Source organism: Equus asinus, chromosome 2, assembly GCF_041296235.1.
Source record: "Equus asinus isolate D_3611 breed Donkey chromosome 2, EquAss-T2T_v2, whole genome shotgun sequence".
Lineage (NCBI taxonomy): Eukaryota > Metazoa > Chordata > Mammalia > Perissodactyla > Equidae > Equus > Equus asinus.
In genome coordinates this window covers 92,246,639-92,272,704 of record NC_091791.1, presented here as the reverse complement: position 1 = coordinate 92,272,704, position 26,066 = coordinate 92,246,639, and the positions used below count along the sequence as shown (strand labels likewise).

Genomic DNA, 26,066 nt, shown 5'->3' with positions numbered 1-26,066 from the left:
AGAGGCTGTGCTGGTTCCATGAGATAATGTGGGTGACAGTACACACACACACACACACACATATAGATATACAGTGTTTGGGGTGCTCCCCTATTGCTCTCCAGTGCAAGTCTATTGGACGCAGTGAACTGAGGAGTGAACTGAAGAGAGAGGAGTCGAAGGCCCCAGAGCCACTTGATGGCAGTGAAGATGGACACACAGAGCTGGCTCTTCTCAGCACACTGACCTCTGCCTCCAGCAAACAGGGTGATCTGCAGAAAGCCTGTCTCCTCATTTCTTTACGGCACTTGTGGAACGCTGGGCTTGCCTTTGTCCCAGCATTTTGTGGCACAGAGATGCAGGAATGCCTGTGCAATTTAAAGTGCATCTTTGCAGCCAAAGGGTCAAGCCCAAGGGGATTCAACAGGAAGAGTTTTTGGTCAATTGGGCCTGAAAATTGCTGAGCTCTCTGGACCACTGATTCATCTTCTCCATGTCCTGCATCTCTAACTCTTGCTGACAGTAGATCTAGGAGGGCTGCCCAGGGATGGGGATGCTCTGCTCCCGGGAAGGCCCCTGGGGAGGAACATTGAGACCCCAGCAGCGGAGGCCTCTCCGAGGAACACAAGAGGTCTCTGGCTGCTTTTCCAACTGAACTCCAGTGTCAGAGCAAGAGAACGAGGTCCAGCCTGGGGAAATTTACCAGCCCCCAGAAAGGATCCTGAGCCTACCTTCTTCTCCTAGGTGTCATCATCCAGGGCCCCCAGGGCAGCACCTTGCTTTTCCTGATCATCATCCAGGGACGGGGAGCTCACCCCTCCTGGGGTGGTCCATGCCTGCGTTGGCCAGCTCTGTTAGCAAGTCTGTCCCAGGATGGGGCTTGAATCTGCCTTCAAACCCAAATGCTCCCCCTTCTTTGCAAGGCCTGACTGGGTCCGCTGCTTCTCACGGTCACCCACTGGGGACCAGGATGTGTGAGGGCAACTTCCACCTCCCATCTTAGTGGAGACTTGTCTGCCCTCCCTGCTGCCCAGCACAGTGTGGGCCCCTACTGGGGAGTCCATTCCATCCTCTGGGAGAGCTGGCCTGGCCTGGGGTATTGAGATCCCCAAGAGGCGGGCCTGATAACCCCCCACCATCTGCTCCTCTCTGGACCACTACCCTCCTCTTTGTCTCTTGATCTCACCCCCAAAGCCTTCAGGGACACTATTCCTGGAACCCCCTTGGACTTCTAAGGCCATGTGCTCCCCAAAGCCCATCCACCCTTCTTCTCCCCTGCTCTCATTTCTCCTGGAGACCAGAAGGAGGGATCCCTCCAGGCTGAGGCCGGCCTGTTCCACAGTCTGCAGTGCTCAGGCTCAGAGAGGGCGGCAAATCCCTGAAAGTCACAAAGGAAGTTCAGAAAAAGGGAAAACTCCGGCAGAGCCCAGTCCTTCCAGAACTTGGAGACACTGAGAAACCCCACTTTTCCAGTGCGAGGCTCAGGGCCACCAGGGGCAAGGCACTTCGCTCTCTGCGCAGGGCTCCCAACTGCGGACCTGGGGTCCCCTGGCTCCTGCGCCCCACACCTGGGCGAAGGGGGCGTGGTGGGAGAGAGGGTCTCCCCGTCACGGCCACCCCCTCCCGCTGCTGGGAGCCGGGCCCCTCGGCTCAGCTCCCGCTAATTGGTCTCCTCAGGCGGCCGGCGGGCGCTCCAGCTGCGCAGATCCGAGAGCAGTGTCATCGGCTTAGCGCCCTCGCGCCACCCAGCGCTCCCGCCCGCGCCCCTCCCGCCGCCGCCCCCGCTGTCGTCGCTGCCCTCCTCGCCCAGGGATGCTCCGCGCTCCTGCGCCCGGCCGACTACACCACCCGCTCGCGGAGACATGAGGCGCGGCCGGTGGGCCGCCCCGGCCCTGGAGCTGCTGTTCCTCTGCCTGGGTGAGTGGGGGCGAGGGCAGGCGCCCGCGCTCCACGGGGGAATCCAGAGACAGTTCTGGACCGTTCACTTCCAGAATGGGACTCGGGATGGGGGAGAAGGAAGGGATGGGGATGTGGCGGAGGAAGGGCAGGGGGCGTTTCTTCCAGTCGCCACTGGAAGAGGGGCGCTCCCGGAGCGTCTCCTGAGGCCGGTTCTCCGGAGCTCCGGGATTTGGGACCAGGACCCTCGCTGCCCTCCACTTCTTCAGAAGCAGGGCGGGAGGTGTGGGGGCCGCTTTGATGGCCGCGCGGCGCATGGGAGGGTGTCCCCGTGCCCCGTGTGACCTTGGCCAGGACACTGCCCTTCTCTGGGCGCGGGTTCCCGGTCGGCTCGTTAATGGGGTTGAGATTGGCCGCTGCCTGGCGGCTCAGCGCCGCAGACAGACGGTGCCTGTTCCTGGCAAGCCCGAGCCCAACCCGTGCCCACGAGGGGTGGTGGCGGAGCGACCCTCTCTGCGCCTCTCCAGCCGAGCCCGTCGGTGGTCGCTGTGCCGGGGTTGGGGAGGGAGCGCCCGTCCGCCCACGAGTGGGGCCGGACGCGTGACCATGCCGGTGCGAAGCCGTCCCTCCGCATGTCCGGTTGTCTGTCTGTTCTGTCCGCGTTCTCTAACCAGCCCAGGCCAACTTTGCCCCCTACTTCTTCGACAACGGGGTCGGCAGCACCAACGGAAACATGGCTCTGTTCAGCCTTCCAGAGGACACTCCCGTAGGTGAGTGGCCCTGGTACCGGCCCCCCATCATTCTTTCGGAGGGACCCCGAGCGCAAGGACCAACCCGTGACTCCTCCGAGCCGGTGGAGACACCGAGCGCCGGGCTGCGCGCTCCCGCGGGGCGCCCTGTTTGCGCTCCGAATTCCCCCGGCCGGTGCAGGAAAGGAGGTCACCGCTGCCATGGAGACCTGAACCGGGACGGTCCTGGAGCCCCGGCGGGCCAGAGACAGGGCCAGCCCCAGGCGGCAGGCGGCAGTCCCCAGGATGGTGGTTGGCGCCGGCTTGGCCACAGTGCGGCCTCTTGACCACTGTGCCACCTTGAGCAAAAGTACTTACCTTCCAGAGCCTCAGGTCTCTGGGCTTCAAAACAGCCCAAGAACATGCAACTTGCTGGGATCTGCAGAGAGAGACGGAGAGAGACAAAGAGGAGAGAGATTTGCATCTCCTCTGCCTCCCCCTGTGGGCTGGGAACCCTGAGCAAAAGGACATGCAGTGTAAAAGCAGCACCTGCTCCACGATCCCTGAGGACCAAATTCGGGCACCGGGGAGATGTGGCACCTGGGTCACCCTTCCTGCCTTGACGGCTCCTCCCTCTTCCCTTATCCCCCATTCCCAGGGAGCCCGGGTCTTGGCTCCTGGGCTAGGAGTCATCACCAGGCAGGGAGCCTAGAGTTTGGTCCCACAGTCCTGAAACTCCTCTGTAATCTGTATTATAGATTACAGTCTAATGGCTGATACGAACATCTGACTGACAGTTGTGAAGAATAAGGATCGAGCAGGAAGCCGCCCTGGCAGCAAGTGCTCAGCTCAGGCTGGAACCTTTGGCGCTGAATTGCATATTCACTGTGTGAACAGTCGAATCTTTGGTCCTGAGCAGCTGCCACTTTTAGGAAAAGTCAAGTCCCAGATTCTAGGTGCCCTCTCTCTGTCTCCTTTCAGGCTCTCATGTGTACACCCTGAATGGGACAGACCCGGAGGGAGACCCTGTCTCCTACCACATCAGCTTCGACCCCAGTGCTAGGAGCGTCTTCTCTGTTGACCCCAATTTTGGAAACATCACTCTGATTGAAGAGCTGGACAGAGAGGTATGGGGAGGTGCGAACTGCACTGCCTGTGGGGTGCCCTGACAAACCGCTGTAGGCTGGAAGGTCTCCCAGAGGGGTCCTTGGAGAGGTTCTGGAAGCCACACAAAATTTAGACTACAGATCCAGTTGGAAAGAGTGGTTTAGAGAGTAGGTCTGAGTTTGGTAAAACTCCACCTGTGTGCACCCTTCTGAGCCTGTGGGTGACAGGGCATGGTCTGTATTTCCCTCTTGAGACCCCACACCAGGCTGGTGGCTCTGGCTGGCCACATAACTGGACCTCAGCTGCAGGGACTTCTGCCAGCTCTGGTCCATAGCTGATTCCGCTAGCCGCAGCCAGGACAGAGAAAAGAACGGGTGGGTCTCAGAGACTGTGCTGCCCCTCGCTGGGCCCCCCCCCGGGGACCTGGGAACCCTGACACCCTTCCTCATTGAGGTCCTACCATGTCCCGGGGAGTGCTGGAGACACGGCAGACCAGGACCTCTGTAGACTGTGGAATACGGAGAGAGAAGTGGGAGAGATAAGGGGGAGAAAAAGGAAAAGAAAAAAAAGGGAAAAAACCTTCTTCCTGGGACCTCCAGTGCCCTAGGTTAGCACCTCGCCTCATTCTCGCAGGGGAGCATTTTCTGTTGGCGCCTCAACAATCTCTCTGGGTTTATGGGAACCTCTGACGTCCCAAGCCCCGAAACAAGGTCTCAAGGGTGGTCAGAGGCAGCTTTTGGCGGCCTCCCCCTTCTCTAGGGCTCCCTAGAAACACCCAGGGCTCCTCTGATGGACTTGGTTGGGCCGGGGGGTTGGGGTGGGGGCGCTCCCCATAGCCTCGGAGGTCCTCATGGTGCTTCGGGTTCTTGGATGCTCACTGGGTCCTTGTGCTTCGCAGAGGGAAGATGAGATTGAAGCCATCATCAGCATTTCTGACGGCCTGAATCTGGTGAGTGCACGCCCGAGCCAGCCCCCGGCAGCAGGCAGCTCCCTGGCCTGAGCACAGTTCCTCCTGCAGCCTCCTGGGGGGCTCCCAGGCAAACCCAAGCCGGAACGGAGCTAGATCAGCCTCAGTGTGCCCCCAGGAGGGGGCTGCAGCCAGGGAGCCCAGTGGGGAAGGAAGGGAAGGAGAGAGCAAGATCCGCCAGCTGCGCCTCTGCTGGACCGCACCCAGATTCCACAGCACCCGCTCGAACCTGCTTTACCATCTGCCTCCCCCGACCTGGTTCTTGGCTTTCCCCCATCCCCCGAGCTGAACACCTGGGCACGCAGACCCCTCCTTCTCCCTCACCTCCTTCCTCACAGCCACCACTTTCCCCCAGCCCTCATCGAGGGGCTCCCCTTCCTCAAGGCTCCCTGACCCCAAGTTCAGGCATCACTGTGGATCAGAGACCCAGCCACGACCCAGCTCAGAAATGCACCAACAGCTGGTCCCCAGGGCCCTGAGGATGAAATCTAGCTTCAGTCTGGTATTCAGGGCCTCCCCATCGAGCGCCACCTGCCTCGCCCACTTTTTCTCCTGCATTCACCCTACCAACCACCCATCCGTAGATCCACTCACGCTCTCTGCTCTCTGCGTGCATTCCCTCCTCTTCACCTTTGTGCATGTTGCTCCTCTTTCCTGGCACACCTTCCCACCTCTTTCCCTCCCGCCCCACAGTCTGCTGCAGAGCTCAGTTCCCACCCCTCGGGGAACTGTCCCTGTTGTCCACCCCCACAGGCTGGGGTGGCTGCCCCTTCTCGGGGCCTCCTGGACTGTGCACCCACAGCCCCCGGGGATGCATGTACCTCAGCCACGGGGTGCGCGGTGCCCCTGGAATCAAGCAGCCCAGGGGCCCCGCCCTCATTGCCTGGCATGCCTCTGCTATCCCCCTGAATGGTATCACCACTGTTCTTTTATACACTGGTCTTGGCCACCATCCCATCCGGGAAAATGCACACCATCAGACTGTGTCTTCTGTCTCCGGGATGGAACACGGTGCTTGGCACTGAGAAGTTGCTTAATAATACTTGTTGCATGAATGAAGAAAAGAGGGCAGGAAGGAAGGAGGAAGGGACAGAGAAAAGGAGGGACAGAGAGAGGAGGGATGGGCAGAGACACACACCTGGGACATCAGAGGTCACTGTCCCTTTATCACCCAGAAGGTTTCACCGCCCCCACCCCTGTCCCCTTCACCCCTCTCAGGTGGCAGAGAAAGTCGTGATCCTGGTGACGGATGCCAATGACGAGGCGCCCAGGTTCACCGAGGAGCCCTACGTCGTCCAGGTCCCTGAGGTGAGCAAGGGGCTCTGGGCAGGGCCGGGCACTCTCGCCCCAGGCCCATGGCCTGCCCCCCTGGGCTGCCCTTCACCTGGCCGTGGGGACGGGTGTCTGAGTAAGGAGCACTTACTACCCGCTGGAGAGCACCTCCCCCACCTCCATTGCCGTCCCCCACACATTCATTTTTATTCCAAAGGGATGTTCCTTCACCATTTCCCATTGTAATCACAATGTATGTTTATTGCCGAACTGGGAAATATGTAGAAAAGTAGGAAAGAAAAGAGTTTCAAAAATCACTCTCCATCCCTCCAACTTGAGACAGCACTGCTAAATTTTGGTGTGTTTCCTTCTAGTCATTTTGTGACTGTAGGTTTTTATTTTCTCTTTGTTTTTCATGGTCATGAGCGTAGTGAACACAGGTGTCCTCTTTTTCACTTGATTTATAAATAAGCATTTTCCGCAGTAATTATAAACCTTGGGTAACTCACTTTAAGAGCTTCCACTGGGTGTATATTCCATCATTTACTGAGCTGTTCTCTTACATTTGAATAATTAAGATGCTTCAAATTTTTGCTGCCATAAGAAACATTAGATTCTGAACATACAAGTTCCTTTTCTCTAATTGGCATGGTTTCCTTAAGACGCAGTCCAGGGTTTGGAATTACTAGGTGGGAAGCACGAACACCTGTGAGGCGAGGCCAGACTGCTTTCCCAGAATGGCCTGTCTGCCCTTCCCCTGGGCTGAGGGAGAGGGTTCGTGTCCCTGTCCCTCGCCAACACTGGGGATTCGCAAAGTTTTAAATGTCTGCTGACTCCGTAGGAGAAAGACATTTTCTTCTGGCTCTGTGTGTGTGTGTGTGATCCCCGGTGATGCTGAAGATGCTCATGTTGATTACCGTTCTCTCGTTTCATCCTCGTTCCATCTCTGAACGCTTCATCCATCTCGGGTCCCAGTTTTTCTCTCTCTCTCCCTGACGCCATCCTCGGGGAGGACATCTGGCTTCTCCTCCTTTCCTTTCCCTTCTTTCCTGCACCACTCTGACTCTGGGTGTCTCCTCCCTCTGTCGGGTGCTCCCTGGGTTGTTCACCACCTTGTCACCTCTTCTTAGCTCCTCACTCCCCTGACCCCACCTCCCGTGGCCCCCAGGACCCCTGGCTCTCTAAGCATTCTGTGTGCTGACCCCCCGTGGCTGTGACCCCTCAGGACACGCCTGCCGGGAGCAGCATCTTGAAGGTCCATGCGGTGGACAAGGACACAGGGTCTGGAGGGAGCGTCACCTACTTCCTGCAGGTAAGGTGGGGCACACAGGACAGAACCAGAGGCCTGGGCCAGAGGGGACACCTGGATGGCCCCCACCCCCAGCACCAAACCCTTTTGTCGGTGCCTCTGCTGTTCCCAAAGATCATTAGAGATGCCACCTCAGATCCCCAGTGGGTCTCCGTAAACGCAGGAGTGGGATGGACAGGGGGACCATAAGAGGGACCCGGCAGGAGCTGCCGTCCCCTGACTGGCCCATCCTGGCTCCCTCTGAGTGGGCCTGCCTCCCTCTCCCCACATCTCCAGGACCCTCAGCTCTGCACCCCCAGCCCCTTCCCCAGGAGAAGGCCCTGGCACTTGGCACCCAAATGGGGTGGAAGAAACCTGCCTGGGCCTAGAATTGTCAATAGGAAAAAAGAGAGAAGGGGCAATTCTTGGAAGAGGCAATCCTTGGAATGACGTCCCACCCCACCCCTGTCCACCTGTCCCCCGTCAAAGGCGCAGCCCCTCCCTGCATGGCCCCCCGACCCCCACCCCAGCTCCTCAGGAACCAGTGGTCCTCCTTCACCAGCTTGCAGTTTCTGTAGCATTTCCTCTGCTCTCACATTTCATCACGTGCTCTCACAATTTTCAAGGCAGTGTAGCGCAATGGCTAAAAACACAGGTTCTGGAGAAATCCCCTGACTCGTTGGGTACTGGAGAGACCCCACCGAATCCCCTCGTGGGGCCTTCAACCTGTTATCTAACTTCCCCAGCTGGGGTTCCTCGAGTGTAAACAGGCGCATCCTCACTGGGTGGTTGTGAGGAATAAATAGGAGTAACGCTCCAAGACAGCAGGAAGCCTTCCTCAGACCGAGGGCCCTCTCTTGTCCCTCGCCGGCCCCCAGAAGCCACCTGGGACTGGCCCGCAGTCACTGCTTGGTGGGGCTTGAAGGTCCTGAAGGTTCCCTCCATCACTACAGCTTCCAAGCCCCCGGCCCCTCTAGGTTAGAGCACTCCACTGACATTCTACCTGCTGAAACCCCCAGGCCAGAGCTCAGCCCACAGCTGAGCAGAGAGAAGAGTGATGGCTCCACTGGAAGGAAGCTGCTTGGTTTTTGATTTTTTTAAAGACAAGCATTCTTTTTTTTTTTTCTTGGTGAGGAAGATTGGCCCTGAGCGAACATCTGTTGCCAATCTTCCTTTTTTTCCAAAACCCCAGTATATAGTTGGATGTCCTAGTTGTAAGGCGTTCTACTTCTTCTATGTGGGCCACCACCACAGCATGGCTTGATGAGCAGTGTGTAGGTCTGTGCCTGGAATCTGAACTGGTGAACCCAGGCCGCTGAAGCAGTGTGCACAAACTTAACCACTATGCCACAGGGCTGGCCTGAGCTTCTTGGTTTTGACTGAGGGAGAGGGAGGGGAAGCCTAGAGCCCCAGGAAGGGGGACCCTGGGGGCCAAAGAGGCTGAGTACCCTCAAGTTTGAACCTCAGCCCTGAGGCTGGAGTTCCTGTGACAAAGGAAGGTAAAGACCCCTTTTCAGTCAGCAGAGTGGGCCTTCCTGGGGCTGGCCGGGTCCCCTCCCAAGGCCCAGCCCACCCCTCACTCTTACAGAACACACATGCCACCAAATTTGCCGTGGACCGGCACAGCGGTGTGCTGCGCCTCCAGGCTGGGGCCACCCTGGACTACGAGAAGGCCCGGGCCCATTTCGTCACCGTGGTTGCCAAGGTAATGGAGAGGGACACTGGGGAGCAGCCTTTGTTAGGGGGAGGCTGACCCTGGGTTGGAGCCAAGTTAGGTTCCATGATGAAGTGGGGGCAGTTTGCAAAGCGAAGGTGTGACGGGGGCGGGATGGGGTGCGCCGGCTCAGAATCTCTGTTGAACGGACTCTGCGCAGACATGGACGTACCCTCCAGGGAGCTGGTGTCTGTGGGCTGGAGGGGGCCGCTTCCCTTCTAGGAGAGGGTGGATACCCCCTCAAGACTGACGGGCCAGGTTCCCTTCCATAGGACCAGGTGGCCATGGCCAGGAGATTCCTGACTCCTCACATCCCCTAAAACCTGGCTCCCCAGTACCTCCATCTCTCTGTCCAGGCTTGTTCACCCCACCTGTTCCTCTCTGTGTGGCCAGTTACCTTCTCTGAGCCTCGTCTGCCCACCACTGCAGCTTAGCTAAGTTCCTCATATTTCTGAATCGCACCGTGTGGGACCTGCAAGTCAGCAGATGCTCAGCCAGAGTGGCTGCTCCTCCTCCGGAGAGCACGAAACCCCAGCCATCCCTCTAGGCCTGGCGTTTCCCTTCGCAGGAAAGGAAGTATTGGCTACAGGCCATCCAGGAGGCTCAGAATGGCCCCACCTGCCCTGTCCTCTGTGGGCTCCATCAAACACGCTCAGAGGTGGGCCCAAGTCATGCTCTTAGTAGGTCCCCAAGAGGTGTCTGCGACTTGGGGCCTGGCTGGGAGGGGGAACTTGGCTCTGACCCTCTCCTCCTCTGCCACTAGTCGGACATGGTTTCCCTGGAGAGAGAAATAACCCTATTTCCCAAGGAAGACTTTTGAGTGCCTACTGCATACAGGCCCGACTGAAGACCTTTATACATCATCTCATTTAATTTCCCCAACACTCCTGTGAGGGAGAATTATCTCCAGGTGACACAGGAGCAAGCAGAGCTCAGAGAGGGCGGCTGGTACGATGGCCAGCAAGTGCCGGCGCCTGTCCGACTGCAGAGCCCAAGCGCCCTCTCTCTCCCATCCTTCCTCAGGACGGCGGGGGCAGGCTGCGAGGGGCTGACGTGGTGTTCTCGGCCACCACCACGGTCACAGTCAATGTGGAGGACGTGCAGGACGTGGCCCCCGTCTTCGTGGGCACACCCTACTACGGCTATGTGTACGAGGACACGCTCCCGGTGGGTGGCAGCGCCCCTTGGCCCAGTGTCCCCTGCAGAGGCCTCCTGCCCTGTCCTTCATGCTGCCCCTGGGTCCCCTGCTGGGGACAGCTGGGCTCAGCCCTGGGTCGTCCTCCACACACGGAGGCTGGCTCTGGACTTGCTCAGATCCAGCCACAACAGGGTCCTTTTGCCTCGGGATGTGTAAGGGGGAAGAGGCAGGTGCTCGTGTGCATGTGGAGAGACACTGTGCCGGGCACGTCTTCACTCATGCACACATCCCCAGCCCAGCTGCACAGGTCAGCCCCACCAAAGGGCCGAGAGGAGAGGCCAGTGGCCTCGGTTTGGGTAGGGCCTTTCCTACACCTTGTAGCGGGGGGTGGGATTCCTTGGTGCCCCCCCAGCTCCTACAGCTCCATGCCTGGAGGCTGGGGCCCCTCAGACCAGTAGGTCTCCCACGGTTTGCTGCCAAACCACCACCACGCTCGTCAGACATCGCACACAGGCCTGGCTCCAAGGCTGGCGTCGGTTTCCTTCCCCACTCAGCGCCATCTCTGTCCCCACCCCCAAAAATCTGCACTTGACCCCCCACTCTGCCCCATCCTCTTCCTGAACCATGTGGGCCTGACGCCCCTGAGCTCTCAGCTCACAGCCTCCCCTGACGTCTTTGGTGCAGATGGGAGCTGCCCGTCTCTGCTCCCACACCCCTCCGTGAGCACACCCCTCCTTGGGGGAGCCCATGTGTTTTTGTGCCCCCCAGCCAGACTGAGAGCTCCCTGAGGGCAGAGACCAGGCCGGTGCCTGAGCTCCCACAGCTTCCTCAGCTCCAGGGCTCTCTGAGGAATTGAATTGCATTCTCAATTCTCACTTCCTGGTTTCTGATGATTACCGACTTTACAAAACAATGAAACACTTAGAGGACCCTTCACCTGCTGGGCCCAAACTAAGATGCCCCCTTTGCAGAAGCTGATACCCCCTTTCCAGAAGCTGGCAGCCACGTGCAGGAGATGAGCACCAAGAGAGGGAGCAAGGACTGCCTCCACGCTGGGGGGAGCAAGGACTGCCTCCACGCTGGGGGGACCGCAGGACGGGGCAGGGCCAGGCCGTCCTGCAGAGATGCTGGGCAGGAGGAGGCAGCAGCCATGAGCATGGAAAGGCCAGGGAGAGGGCCCCAGGAGGGGGCTCAGAGGGGGCCGCAGGCCAGGGTGGAGCAGGGCTTGTCTCGTCTTGGCACCCCGTGCCACAGGATTAAGTCCTAGTTCCTGGACTTGCACTGGACGCCCGCCCTCTGTGTCCAGCCCCTGCCACCTGCTCACCTCTCCCTCTGGCACATCTGTAGGTGGAAGGTGGAGGAGGAGCAGTGGGGCCCAGGCTGTCCCTCTGGCGCTGGGAGCCCAGTGGGTGCTGCAAGCTCCCCGCGGGGCAGGGTGGGGTGCGCAGAGGCCCAGCTCTCTTCTTGGGCAGGGGCGGCTCCTCCCTCTGCGATGGGGGCTGTGTCTGGTGCGGGGAGAGCCCCAGCATCACCCATGGGCCTCAGGCAGCAACTCCTGTTCCCAGGGCTCGGAGGTCCTGACGGTGGTCGCCATAGACGGAGATCGGGGCAGACCCAACCGCCTGGTCTACAGCCTCGTGAATGGTGAGTCTGGGGCAGCTCTGGGGACAGGCCCATTGCTGACCAGAGCAGAGTGCCCAGCCCCCCTGGGTCCCAGCCCCTCATCTGTGGGCCAGAAAGACAAGACGTATGGAGAGGAGAGGCTGGGTCCCTCCAGGAGGCAGTAAGTCTCCCTGGGCATGTGCTCCAGCCCTGGCTTATCACCATGTCCAGCTACAGGGAGAGAAGCATTGGTGGGGGTCCTGAGAGCCACACAGTGGCACAGATTCATGTTCCCTGCACCCTGGGCATGGGCTCATTGGTGAGAAAGGGTGGCAACATTTTTTACATTCTTGAAATTGCTATGTTTTTTTCTTATTTTTTAAAATCTTTTGGCCCAGAGCATGTAGTTGAATTAAATGAATTAAATGTAATGATACTATAACACTTCCCCAGTGCCAGCCCCATATATGGATGAAAAAACTGAGGCTCAGAGAAGCTAAAGGGGGATCCCAAGTCCCCACTGAGCTTGAACATAAGTCTGCAGTCCAGGTCTGTGCTCTTTCCACAACTGGGCAGCCACTGAGCAGGTGGAGCTGGCCCTGGGGTGGGCTCTGCAGCCCTCAGTAGCCGGTCCTCACAGGGTCAGGCCCCTTATGCACATGTCTGTATGCTCTCACTCAGACACCACAGCCTCCCCTGACCCTGTCCCTAGGACGTGCCCCGTGCACCCCGCCCTCCAGCGCTCACACACACCCGGACATGCCCACTGTCACATGCAGGCTCCTTTCCCCAGGCACAGAGACCCTCAGCTGCCCTCCCTCCCCAGCACCCCTGCAAACCTTCACACAGTCACCAAGCACCCACCCCACCCATCGCCCTCCTCTCTTCTCACCTCCCCGTCCAGTCTCTCTCCTCTCCCTCTCTCCTGGCTCTCCCCTCCCTCTCTCCCCTTCTCTTCTTCTCCCTCTCTCCTTCCTTATCTCTTTCGCTCTGTATCTCTTTCTTTCTCCCTTTCTCTTTCCATCACACGCACATGCGCGTGCACACACACACACACACACACACACACAATGCGTAAGAGAAACAAAGTACTATGGAAGCTGGGACAGAAGTGAGTCCAAGTGCCAGCTCCGTCTTAACGTGTAACCTTAGACAAGTCCCTTAGCCCCCTGAGACTCAGTTTCCTGGCACATCTCTCCTCTGTGACAGGGAGTGATGGAGCCTTTGAAATTAATGAGACGTCTGGAGTCATCTTTGTCACGCAGAGCCCCGCCCAGCTCCGGAGAGAGGTGTATGAGCTGCATGTACAGGTACCCTCCTTCTAGCTCGGCCTTTTCCACCTTAGGGTCCTGGAAGATTCCAAAGGTGATGAGTCCCAGGCCACCTCCCTCACCCGCCCGGGCATACGGTCTGGGGAGAGAGCTTGATGGTGCTCCAAGGAGCACCTGCATCAGGCAACCTGTGTGAAGGCTGCAGCTGATAGACACAAAGCCCCTGGGCAGAGGAGCCATGGATTCACAAGCAGAGAGTTGTGACAAGGCAGGAGGAGGGGGGACTGAAGCAGCAACGCCTTGAGCATGGGTAGGACCCAACAGGTGGAGACTGGTGGAGGGGAGCTCTGGTTGGGGTGGGGGCAGAGTAGAGGCAATGAGCCAAGGCTGGAGGCGAGAACATGTGATGTACTGGGCGTGCAAGAAGGAGTCAAGTGAGACCGGAGCAAAGAGTGTACAGACAGCATGTAGAAGGACAGACGGCTGGACCCCATGCTTGGGCCAGAGGAGTGAAGGCCTTGAATATGAGGTATGGGTTTTTCCCTGGGGCAAGGCCAGCCTTGTGGGAATGTGACCTTTGTCATTACACAAGGACTGCGATGAGAAGGGTCTCATGCTGAGCTTACTGCTCTGCTCTTGCTTGAAATTCTTAATAATTCTTTAACCAGGGGCCCCACATTTTCATTTTTCACTATGCCTGCAAATTTTGTAGCTAGTCCTGCCCGAGAGCAGTAAAGAGCCACTGGAAGGTTGTGAACAGGATAAGAGTCTTGTTAAAAAGCTCACTCTGGCTGCTTGCTCGACCAGTGGGGTTCTCAGATTTAGAGTTTGGCAAACAAAGATTTCTAGGACGCCCTCCTGGGAATGGGAATTTAGTGCATCTGGGGTAAACCCAGGACTCTGCATACTCTGAGCTCCAAAATGATTCTGGCACAAGTGCCAGCCTGGCATTTGAGAACACTGGTCCCTACTAGGGTCTGGTGGGAACTGAACAAGAGGTAGGGAGACAGAGCCATCAGCCAAGGGATGGATAAAGAGGGCCCGTGAGGATGAGGAGAGGTGGAATGGCAGAAGTGGACAAATTGCAAACTATGAAGGACGCTGACTCCATAGATCGTAGCCATGAGGGTGAGGGAAAGCAGAGGGATGGGTGAAGTCCAGGCTGGAACCGTGCCATCAGGAACACAGGAGAGGAGCCCAGTTCAGTGGGATGGACTTGATGAATTGGGTGCATCAGGGACATTCAAGTTGAGTCACCCAAATTTGGGCTACAGGCTTAGAATTCAAGGGAGAGAGTGCAAGCATACAGGTAGCTATGGAAGAATGGGAGGGAACAAGATGCCCCAGAGATGGCTGTGGGGAGAGAGCAGCCACTGGCCAAGAGCACAGCTGTAGGAGCATTGAGGCTAGGAGTGAGGAGGCAGGGATGGTGGGGGACAGGTGAAGGAGAGATCAGAGAGGTCGCAGGGGACCTGCCGAGAGCAGGGTCACATCAGCTCAGGGAACAGAGCACTTGGGAAGGTGGAAGAGGGGTGGTGCGGGCACAGTGTGGAAGTCAGCATGAAGTACTTGCGTGGGAAATAGGACATGCAGACAGCAGGTGTGGGCTTCTGAGGAGGGAAAGCTGGGGAGCAGCTAGGGTGTGATGGAGTGGAGTCCAGGGAGGGCAATTTAGGGACAGGTAAGACCAGAGCGTGCTTCTGGAGTAAGTGGATGGAGGCCTGTGGAGGGGCTCACATAATGCTTGTCACGTGGTTCACGAGGTGCTGGTGAACTCCCGGCCCTGCCTTTGCAGCCTGTATTTGTTATCTGTTGCTGTGGCTCCACACCTCCCCTCCCTGGCCACATGGACACAAGGACAGAATGTCTCAGGGCTAGGGTTTGAACCCATGTCTGGCTGCAAAGAGGGAGCAGTGCAGTGAGGTGGGGAGAGTACTGGCTAATGAATAGGACACACCGGAGTTCTTCCTGTCCCAGCTGTGCCACTCACTAGCCATGTGACCCCAGGGGGCTGCCTCACCCCTCTGTGCCTCTTCTGTGAAATAAGGTTAGTAACAGCACTGTATTCGTTTCCTACGGCTGTTGTAACACCTTACCCCAAACTTAGTGGCTTAAAACAACACAAAGTTTCTGTGGGTCAGGAGTCCAGGCTCAGCTTGGCTGGGTCCTCTGTCTCAAGGTCTCTTATGCGGCTGCCATCAAATTGTCAGCCAGGACTGGGTTCTCATCTAAGGGCCTGACTGGGGAAGGATCAGCTGCCAAACTCACGTGGTCATTGGCAGGGATTAATTCCTCGTGGGCCGTTGGCTTAGAGGTGACCGTTAGCTCCTTGAAACATGGGCCTCTCCAAGCTAGCTGCTTGCTTCATCAAAGCCGGCAAAAGAGAGAATCCGCTAGAAGACAGGAGTCACGATCCCTTGTAATCTCATCTCATCTTTGCCACATTCTACCAGTCAGACGCAAGTCGCTAGGCCAGGCCACGCTTAAGGAGAGGAGAGTGCACAGGAGGTGGGGCTCATTGGGGCCATCTTGGAGTCAGCCTGCCACACAGCCACAGCCACCTGTCCCTGCCCCAGGTGACTGAGGTCAGCTTGGCAGGGAGCCCAGCTGCCCAGGCCATGGTCTCGGTCACCGTCAGGATCGTGGACCTCAACAACCACCCGCCGACCTTCTACGGAGAGAATGGACCCCAGAACAGATTTGAACTGTCTATGTATGAGCATCCGCCGCAGGGGGAGATCCTGCGGGGCCTCAAGATCACTGTCAATGACTCGGACCAGGTGCGTGATCCCGCCCTCCGGCCCGTCCTCCCGAAAACTGCACGAGGCCTGGGGCCCCAAGCCGAGTCTGCATCAGCCTTCACTGTGTTCGCCGCAGGGGCTGGTGGGTCACAAAATGAATGAAATGAGAGGGTGTCACCAGGGGGAGGTGGGAGAGGAGTAATCAAAGCTGATCTGTTTGGCCTAAAGACCTTCACGATCCATTAAGGAGTAAAGCTGGTCAAAAACGCATCTGCCTCTGACCCGCCAACCGGGCGTTTGTGAATGTGTCTTGTGACCCCCCCTCTGCCTGGCACAGGGCCAGGCCTTATGCGCTTGTTACCCTGCTTAGTCCTCATAGTCCACTAAATCCCCCGATCCTTGATCGCCTCCCCTGTAGAAGGAAGTGGTAATACTGCCCTCCCAGGGTTCAGGCGTGTGACAGCTCCTCGCTTACCACGACTATATAACGAGTTTCTATTCTCATTCACCTTCCTTGTCTCCTCGCTCCAAATTCTATTGCCCAGGGAGCCAATGCCAAATTCAACCTGCGGCTAGTGGGCCCCGGGGGCATCTTCCGCGTGGTCCCACAGACAGTCCTGAACGAAGCCCAGGTCACCATCATTGTGGAGAACTCGGCCGCCATCGACTTTGAGAAGTCCAAAGTGCTAACCTTCAAGGTAGGTGGGGGAGGGGGTCCCAAGAGCTCCTGGCAGCCCCTGGATTCCTTCCTGAGGGCTCGCTTGTCCCTCGCTGCCCTTTTCTTCTCAGTCCCTCTGCCCCTCCTGCTAATGGGGGTGCCGGTGGGGCAGGGACAAGAAGAGCAATCCAAGAGTTGTCACCTGCTCACATGGCCTCACTGAGCTGCACCTGCTAAACCACTATTGTCCCCAGGAAGGCAAGGGGCTTCAAAGGGAAGCGACCAATAGAGTGTGCCGTGAGAATAGACGGAGAGAGGAAAACGGGGCAATTGTCAAGAGAGACGTTTTTCTCTATGCATTTGATGTGTCATCTATTCTGATCAAAACTTCAGCAGAAGATGAAAAAAATACTCCTTTGTATTTGTAATTATTCAAAATTATAAACATTTAGAAGTAATGCATTTATACATAAACATATACATAATACATAGCAATAAAAAGGAAAAATAAATACTTATTGATATTATTTAAATTATTATTAATTATACATGCTTACACACTGATTGCCAGCATCATGCTTAAAAGTGAAATTCTGGAAGAATTCGGTGAAGTTGGGAGCAGAATGTGGATGCCTTCTTTTACCACCGTAATTTAACACCATTCCTGGAAAAATGTTTTTCCTGGATAAAGAAAGGAAATAAGAAGTACAGGTATTAAAAAGGAAGAGACAAAATTATCGTCATTTGTAAGTGATGTGGTTGTTCGCTTAGAAAAATCTAAGAGAAATGATCAAAAAACTGTCAGCCACCCAGCAAAGCTGCTGACGATTGGTTACAAAGTTAATACACAAGATCCCGTTGTTTTCCTACATACGAAAAATACCAATGAGAATAATGGAATAAAAAGTTCTCTTCTATAACAAAAACTAAAAGATAAAAGTCCTGAGAATTAACGATAACAAGAAATATGCAGCATCTAAGTGACAAAAAATGCAAAAATTGAACAAAGGGACGTAAAAAAGGAAAGAAACGTAAAGGCTCACGTTGTGAAAAAAAATGCAAATTCTCCTTAAGTTAATACAGAATCCAGTGCCATCTCAGTGAGGTCGTACCTAGAATACCCTTTAGGGAGGTGGTGAGGGGCTTGACACCATTGCCCTGGTTTTTATCTGGAGAAATAAACCTATAAGAATAGGAAAATTCAGAAAAAAGAATATGAGGCAGGAACCTGCTCTAACAAATATTAAATTATTTTATGAAACAAAATAATTTAAAAAATTGGAACTGAAAAGGAATATGCAAATCAGCGGAACAAAAGAAATTGGCTGAAATACAAATGGAAACTCTAAGAAAGCGGGCACTGCGGGTCAGCGGGGGAAGGATGTGGGCCTTACGGGCGCCCTCGCAGTGGCGGGAGGACTAGCTGGCTGGCGGCTGAGAGTAAGAACAGGGGACGAGGCAGGCGGGGCCACACCCGCGCTGAGACAGGAAGCAGAGGCTCTCTGCCAGGGGACTGCCACCGGACAGTCCTCGTTCTCCTTCCTTCCCCAGCTCCTGGCCATTGAGGTGAACACCCCGGAGAAGTTCAGCTCCACGGCGGATGTGGTGATCCAGCTCCTGGACACCAACGACAACGTCCCCAAGTTCACCTCCCACTACTACATCGCGAGGATCCCTGAGAATGCCCCCGGGGGCTCCAACGTGGTGGCCGTCACAGTGGGTTGGGGACTAGGGGTGGGGTTGAGAGCCCTGCTGAGCGGGGCCTAATGCTGGACATCAGGCAAACCTGGGCTCCAGTTTGAACCTCAAAGCCCACACTCAGTAGCTGTGTCCTTGGACGAGCTCCTTGCCTCTCCAAGCCTCAGTTTTTTCTTCTGTACAATTGGGATAACGACACTTCACAGGACGATAAGGAGGACACGGGCACAATCCCCGAGCTCAGGGCACAGGACTCAGCTCCTTTTCCTTTCTCACTGACAAAGGGGGAGTAAAGACCTTCTAGGAGCAAACCTTTTGGTTCCTCCAACACTTGAGACATCCTGGGTAGAAAACCAGGGCTCCAGAGCAGGCCTCCAGAGCAGTTTCTCCCCAGCGGGGACAACCCCAAGTCCCCTTGTTTTGCTACTAAAGCAGCCCTCAGACATGTGAGCTGCCAGTGTGCCCTGACAAAGGGGCCCAGGCCACTGGGAGCTTTCTCTCTTTCAGGCAGTGGATCCAGACACAGGCCCCTGGGGTGAAGTCAAATACGCCATCTATGGGTCAGGGGCAGACCTGTAAGTAGATCCAGAATCCTGGACAGGGCCTCGGGCAAGGGACTTGGGAGGCTGAGGGCCGAGGGGCTCTGTGCTGAGGACAGGGGGAACCTGGAAAGGATTAGGAGCCTAGGTTGGGGAGGGCAACATGGGGGAGGAGTGGAGGCAGCAGGAGGGGAGGAGTGGGGCAGCAGGAGGTGAGGAGTGGAGGGCAACATGGGGGAGGAGTGGAGGCCAGCATGAGCCCAGAGTAGAGGGCAGCAGGGAAGCCTGAGGCAGAGCTGGGCGACATAGGCGGTGAGGTGCTGGGAGTCTCAGAGAAGAAGGGTAGTCCTCAGGGCCTGGAGCCAGGCAAGCAGTGTGGGACTAGGCAGGGGCTGGCTGTGGGAGGAAAGGGAAAGGCTGGGACTCCGGTCAGTTCCATTTCGATGGATGGGCTGGAGCGTGGGGCAGGTGGGACACCTTGGAGGAGCTGCGGAATGCGATACTGTTGCTTCCCAGAGGCAGCTCATCGCTACAGAAGTGCATCAGTGTGTGTGTGCTCACACGTGTGCACGTGTGTGTGCTGCGCACGCCCATGCCTGCACCCTCTGTGCCCGGCAGCTTCCTGATCCACCCATCCACTGGGATCATCTACACCCAGCCCTGGGCCAGCCTGGATGCTGAGGCCACCGCCAGGTACAACTTCTACGTGAAGGCAGAGGACATGGAGGGCAGGTCCAGCCTGGCCGAGGTGTTCGTCACTCTGCTGGATGTCAACGACCACTACCCCCAGTTTGGAAAGAACTTCCAGGAGAAGACGATGGTGCTGGGGACCCCGGTGAAAATTGAGGTGGGCTTCAGAGGCAACCGAGCTCCCCTCACAGTCTTGTTCCAGCAGTTGCCAGAGGGACTGTGGCATAAAAATTGATTTTAAATTAAGATTTATTGGATTCCCACTATAGGCAAGGGACTTTAAGGTACGTTATTTATTCCCATCTCAACTCGGAAATAACCCCTGAGAAAGAAAATATTATTGCCACTTTACAAATAATGAAATTGAGATCCAGACAGGTTAAGTGGCTTGCCTTGGTTCACGCAGGGAGTGTGCCAGCTTCGGGAGAGCAGTGCCCTCCCACTGCACTGTCCTGTCTTCCAGTGTGGACAAAGCATGGGCTCTGAAACCCAACCAACTTGACTTTGAATCCCGGTTCCCTTCCTTCTACCTGTCCTTAGATGAGTCACCCAGCATCCACGCTTCTGTTTTTTCACAATACCTACTGCCTCGACTTGTTCTGAGAGTCGAATGGCATAACATACTAGAGGGCCTAGCATAGACTGTGGCTCATTCAGTTCCTTCCTCAACTCTAGTCCACGCAAAACAGGATTAGAACCCTCCCCCATCAACCCAGCAAGCCAACATATGACCCACTGGTCTAGGCAGGGTACACAAGTATCATGCTTAAAGCCCAGCGCTGCCTGTCCCTCCTGTGCACAGGCCACAGACCAGGACGCAGAGGAGCCCAACAACCTGGTGGACTATTCCATCACTCACGTGGAGCCGGTCAACGTGTTCGACATTGATGCGCACACGGGAGAGATCTGGCTCAAGAACTCCATCCGCTCCCTGGACGCCCTGCACAACATCATGCCCAACGGGGACTGCACATGGTCCCTGGAGGTGCAGGCCAAGGACCGCGGCTCCCCCTCCTTCAGCACCACGGCCTTACTCAAGATTGACATCACGGACACAGAGGTGGGTACGAAGCCCGGGTTGGGAAGAGGGCCGGAGGGCCAGCCCAGACCTCGCTGCAGCATGGCCAGAGGGAGAGAGACCCTCACCAGCCATCTTCCGAAAGATGCTCACTGCTGGCAAAGGCTGCCTGGGCTGTCAAACTTAGGGCTTTGGAATCGGGTTGAAATCCTGGTTTCATCACTCATTAACGATGAGACTTTGCTGGGACTCCACGTCCCTTCCTGTAAACTTGGAATAATGATGCCTCCTTCACATGGGCATTGACAGGAAGAAGTAAAGCTGTTATGCATAGTTCTCAGCTCAATGTCTGCCCGAAAGTCATCACTTAAGGGGTCCCTGAGACCTTTGGGCAGACGTGGCCCCCCACAATCAAAGGTAAGCAATGTCCTACTCTCTCAAGAGCAGAGTTCAGCTAACACAGGAGTTCGTAATCCCAACGTGCTTGCTTGCATCGCACTCTTGCTGTGTGCGTTTTTCTGGAGAGCCACGTGCATTGTATTTCCTCTGTGTGCATTTTTTTCTGGAATGGAGCCCATCGTGCTCATCTGGGGTCAGCTGGGGGATGGTGACCCCAGAAAGTTTAAAAACCATCAGGCTTAAGGGAGCTCCCGACCCCTCCAGGGAGCAGGCAGGGGCAGGAGATTGCAAGGAGGCGACTCTCTCTTCCAGACGCTGTCCCGAAGCCCTATGGCCGCCTTCCTCATGCAGACCAAAGACAACCCCATGAAGGCCGTGGGCGTGCTGGCCGGCATCATGGCTGTCATCGTGGCCATCACCGTCCTCATCTCCACTGCCACCTTCTGGCGCAACAAGTCCAACAAGGTCCTGCCAGTACGGCGCGTGCTCCGCAAGCGGCCCAGCCCTGCGCCCCGCAGCGTCCGCATCGAGTGGCTCAAGTTCAGGAGGACCAAGACCGCGGCCAAGTTCGCGCTCAAAGAGGATGCTCCCAATGAGAACTGCAACAACAACAGCCTAGGGAGCTCCCTGCCCCCGGAGGCCCCAGCTCCCCCTCCACCCCCCAGCATTGCGCCCAGCACGGGTGCGGCCCACTGGACCGTGCCTACCGTCTCTGGCTCGCTCACTCCTCAGCAACCCCGACGGTCACCAAAACCCCAGGCTGCGGGAAGCCCCAGCCAGTCAGCTCTGGTCTCTGAGCTCAGGCAGAAGTTTGAGAAGAAGAATATAGATAAAAAGACTTACTTCTAGAGTGTGTCCCCGGGCCCCTCTCTTTCCCCACCCCAACTGCTCTGCTCTTGGACCCTGCCCCCCGTCTCTGCTCCTTAGGGTCACCCCTGTTTTGTACAATGATGTAACCCCCATATCCAGGGCTCTGGACAGCACCTTGGGCAAGGGATTTCTCTGGTAGCGGGATGCAACTGGCAAATCCTGCCCCATCAGCCAGATCCTTGAGCCAGCTACGATGCTCTCCATTCTGCAGAGGCTACGACTTGACAAGGGGCTGCTTCTATGTGTCTTCTACTCACCAACCCCGGATCTCACAGCCCCTCGGGTCCTCCTGGGGCCTCAGCATCCTTCATTGAGGAACAGGGCCCTGGCCACATGTGACAAGGTCAACTAGAACCTCTACCCTGAAACCTCCTCCAGCTAAGAGCAGGAGCAGGAAAAGGTGGTTCTGTCCTGGCTAAGGTTGGGGCTCAGTGAGCTTTGTAGGCTGTAGGAGAGCAGAGGCATCGGGGAGAGCAAAGCTGCACTGAAGACTCACGCCGACTGGGGACTGTGCCTGGATGCCACTGAGAAGACGGAGGATGGTGTCCGGGCAGAGACTGGGGGCCCCTGCTCTGCCCACGTGGGACACAGAGCTGTAAGATGGGCCTTGCAGGACATAGCGAGGGCAGAGTCCCATCCAGGGCTTCCCTGGGCCCAGAAATGTCTAAGCTGAAGCCTGGTGGTAGCCCCAGAGGCATTGGGAAAAGGATCTAGGCCCTTCTCTAAGGAGCCGCCCCACCAGAAGTCTTCGAGGAGCCAGCGCAGGGCTCAGATTTGGGGAGACCATTTGTATCAGGCTCTTCTGCTCATGTGTATGACGTTGGATGGCTGTTTAAACTCCCTGCTCACCCTCTTCCTCATCTGTAAAATGAAGAAAGTGAGTCCCGGCTGCCTCACTCCCAGGTCTAGGGCGAGGGACCAGGGCTTCAACCAAGCGCAAAGCAGCACAGATGTAAGGAATTTTTCTGCAGGCTGGGTCTTGGGGGCAGCCCTTCCCAAAAGTATTAGGAGCCTGTCAGCTGCTCTGCCAAGACCCCCAGGAGGCACCGGGCCGGGTGTGGGTGCTGCCCCGGATCCAGGCAGCCAGAGCTGGATGACAGCACTGCCCTTGACTCACTCACCCCCCCTACACTTCCCCTACCACGTGCCCCACGTGGCCCTGGCCGGTCACCATCAGAGAGGACCAGTGTTGGGCAGCACGCCCAGCCCAAGCCTCCGTTTCGCAGAGATAATGAAAATAAGTTCCCGAGACAGCAGTGGTTGCCCGAGGCTTCACAGCAGGTTGTAGGAAGGACCTGATCTGAGCATTTCAGGCTCCTCAGTATCTCCCTCTAGCCAGGGGGCACACACCTGTCAGCTTGTGACAACCTCCTCTGGAGAGAAGACACATAGCCCTCTGTGGTCATGCCCAGAAGCTCTGCTGAACCTCCAGGAAGCCGGCTTTGCAAGGAAGTCGAGGTGTGCACAGAGAGAGCAGCAGAACAGTCCTTGGCATTTTGCTCCACTCGTCAACGACCCTCTAGAACACATCAGTGACTTTATTAAAAGAGATGATGTGCACATGCGGTTTTCCTGATTTCTGAGCCTGTGTTCCAAGGTCTTACTCGGATGTGCTGGTGTGCAGGCTCCTTCCTCGGGTTTCTGTGGTCCCCAACCCAGGGAGTACTAAGAGGTGGGCCCTCACAAGGCCGGAGCCTAGACCGAACAGACAGGTACTTTGCAGTCCGTGCTTCCTGGGGGCGCTGCGCTGGACCATGAGTGCCCTCCGCAGGAGATATGGCATCCTTGCGATCTGCATGCCATCAACCTCTTTTGTAAATGGTAAATAAAGTCTGTTAACCAAAGGCCCAAGCTGACCTCCTGCTTCCTGCCCACATTCGTGTTAGCCAACTCCTAGAGACCAGTCTCCTGACACACACCCAAGCTCAGCCTGCCTCCTGGCTCCTTCAGTGGGTGGATCCATCCCTTGACACCCCAATCTGACTCTGTGGGTGGCTGACAAATGTTGTCCAAATTGCTGTGCACGTGCCTCTAACGGCAGCACGTCTGCAGAGCTGGGCCTGGACTGGGCTTTTCTCCTGAGCAGAAGAAGCCCTGGCAGGGCTACTAGGAGAGGAATGGGATCTGGAGCTAAAACTAATTAGCCCCCAACCCAGCCCGGCGAGGGCAGGAGCTGGGAAGCCTGGCATGGGCATGCAAACCTGGGAAGCAGTGCTGTCTCTAGGACACTGGTCACAAAGACCCCTGGGCTGGAAGCTCGGGCCAGCATCTGGGCACTGGGAGGGGGGAGGCCAGGCCAACTCCTCTGCATTAGGGAATGCAGGGAGGGGCAAGGGATTGCCTGCTCAGTCACAGTGGGACAGACAGGCCTGAACTACAAGCGGGCATGATGTTAGGCCTCAAGGTAAAGAGCTGGGAGGTAGGGGTGACAGACTGGGCAGACTCTCCCACTCCTGGGCCCTGTGAATGGGTGGACAATTCACAGATGTGACTCCAAGAAATCTGCAGAACAGTGTGTGTTTTTTCCTGTGGCTGAGCTCAGATTTTCTCATGATATGAACGGACACAGTGCTTTACAGTCTGACTGCCCTGGGTCTGAATCCTGGTTCTGCCACTTAAATGTGCCTTTGGGCTGGAGACAAAGCCTCCCTGGGCCTCACCTTCCTCCTCCACAGCCGGTGCAGAGAATCGCTGCTATGAGGACAACAAGAGCTAAGCCATGCAGAGCACGTGCCACCAGCTTTGTATCTGCTGACGAGCTCAGGAGACAGTTGCTATTCTTAGTCGTACAGAGGGCACCTGAGGGTGGCTGATGGTCTGCATGCTAGAGCATCAAATACTGGAGGAGAGGAGCTCTTCCACGACCCTCACCTCCAGGGTGTTTCCCCCACTGACAGACCTGGGAGGCTTTCCTCCACTGAAGAAGAGAGGAGCATGGACCAGGAGGGATGTGGAGGAGGGTGAGGCAGACGCCCCATCGTCTGGACCTGTGCAGCCCTGCAGCCTGCACTGAGCATCTGCACCCCAAGGGGGTTAGAGGCTGATGAGACTGCCCCTAAGAGAACCTGTGGGACTCAGAGCCCAGCTAGCAAGTGTGGCAAGGGCTGGGGAGGATCCAGGGTCTCCTGCTTGTCTAAGGACTTCAGGAAGTCTATTCCTCTGAGGACGGGAGGCTCTGAGAGGACCCAGGGTCAGTCCCCTCTGGCGTGGACGTTGGCATCTGTGGGCAGGTATTAATGCTTCCCCAACAGTCTTCAAGGGCCCTGGCCTCGGGGGGATGGACAGGGAGCAAGGGGATGATGCTGCATGAGGACTAAGACTGCCAGACTGCCGGGTGGACACAGGGAGGACCCTCAGAAGATTCACAGAAATAACTAAAGCAGGGGTGGTGCTCTGAAACACCTAGTTTCCAGAATGAGGTGGTGATGGCTTAAGTGACCGTAATTTGATCAATAAAGTAAGTGATCTTATTTTGTAGCAACAGGCTGGTGATGTTGGGGACATCTGCGTGACATTATGAAATCATGCAAATGCACCTCTTTGGCTGAATGAGGTCCAGTCATTTATTCATTAATCAGTAATTTACTCAACCAGTTTTTCAACAACACATGTTCTGAGTATGTCATCTGTGCCAGGGCCTCTTCAAGGTGTTAGGGACACAGGCTTTAACTAGCCAGAAGAGAAGAGAAAAAGGACAAAATTCCTCCCATGAGTGGCTAATGGCAGAGGCCTGGGACTAGCCATGGCTTCATCCTAAAAGCAAGCAGCCCTGCTGGCAAATGTTGCCTGAATCAAAGGCACTTGCCTTAAAATTACATGGTCCAAGCTTTAAATTGATAAACTCCCTAAGAGCATGACAACTGAATCTAAAACTACAGCCTCTTTTAAACATTGATTAAACGGAACATGTGAAATATATTAGCATAGATATCATGTCATTACATGTATATTTATACATATACACACATATGTAATCCTAATAAGATCTGATGTTCCAAATGGCCCGGTCTGCATGCTGAGTCACGTTCAGAGAAAACACAAACTGGCATAGATGCCTTAAATGGTGCCAACATTTATTGTGGTGACACTTATTGAGGACCTACTATGTGCCAGGCATTGTTCTGAGAGCTTTACATGTAAACATTCATCTCACCATCAGGAAAACCTGATAAGGCGGGTGCTGTTATTACCCCCATTTTACAGATGAGGAAATTAAGGCACAGAAAAATAGTCACCTGCCTGATGTCACAAAGCCAGTAAGGGGCAAAACCAAAATTTAAGCCCAGGAAACTGGATTTCCGAGTCTATGTTCTTATCCTTGCTGTCATATTGCCTAAACGGTCTGAGTAATGTACATCGTCACTCTGGGATATTTTAAGGGGCAATCTAAGGGTCTTAAAATATCAGATCCCCAGAAACCCTCCCTAGACCCGTCCCCTCTCCATAAATTTCCACGTTCACAGAAGCGGCCCAGCACTGCCCTGCTCATCC

General features: G+C 56.1%; 1 protein-coding gene across 1 annotated transcript; it reads left to right on the top strand.

Moving 5' to 3' along the window:
* Positions 1-1,685: 1,685 nt before the first annotated feature.
* Positions 1,686-23,419, top strand: CDHR1 (cadherin related family member 1). The gene is made up of 17 exons (XM_014832956.3): positions 1,686-1,896; positions 2,550-2,645; positions 3,585-3,730; positions 4,609-4,659; positions 5,896-5,985; positions 7,175-7,261; positions 8,826-8,942; positions 9,975-10,118; positions 11,655-11,733; positions 12,901-13,001; positions 15,539-15,742; positions 16,249-16,401; positions 17,913-18,077; positions 18,567-18,634; positions 19,217-19,445; positions 20,091-20,348; positions 21,018-23,419. The coding sequence occupies exons 1-17, from the start codon at positions 1,842-1,844 to the stop codon at positions 21,552-21,554; spliced, it is 2,580 nt and encodes an 859-aa protein (XP_014688442.2). The 5' UTR covers positions 1,686-1,841; the 3' UTR covers positions 21,555-23,419.
* The last annotated feature ends 2,647 nt before the right edge of the window (positions 23,420-26,066 follow it).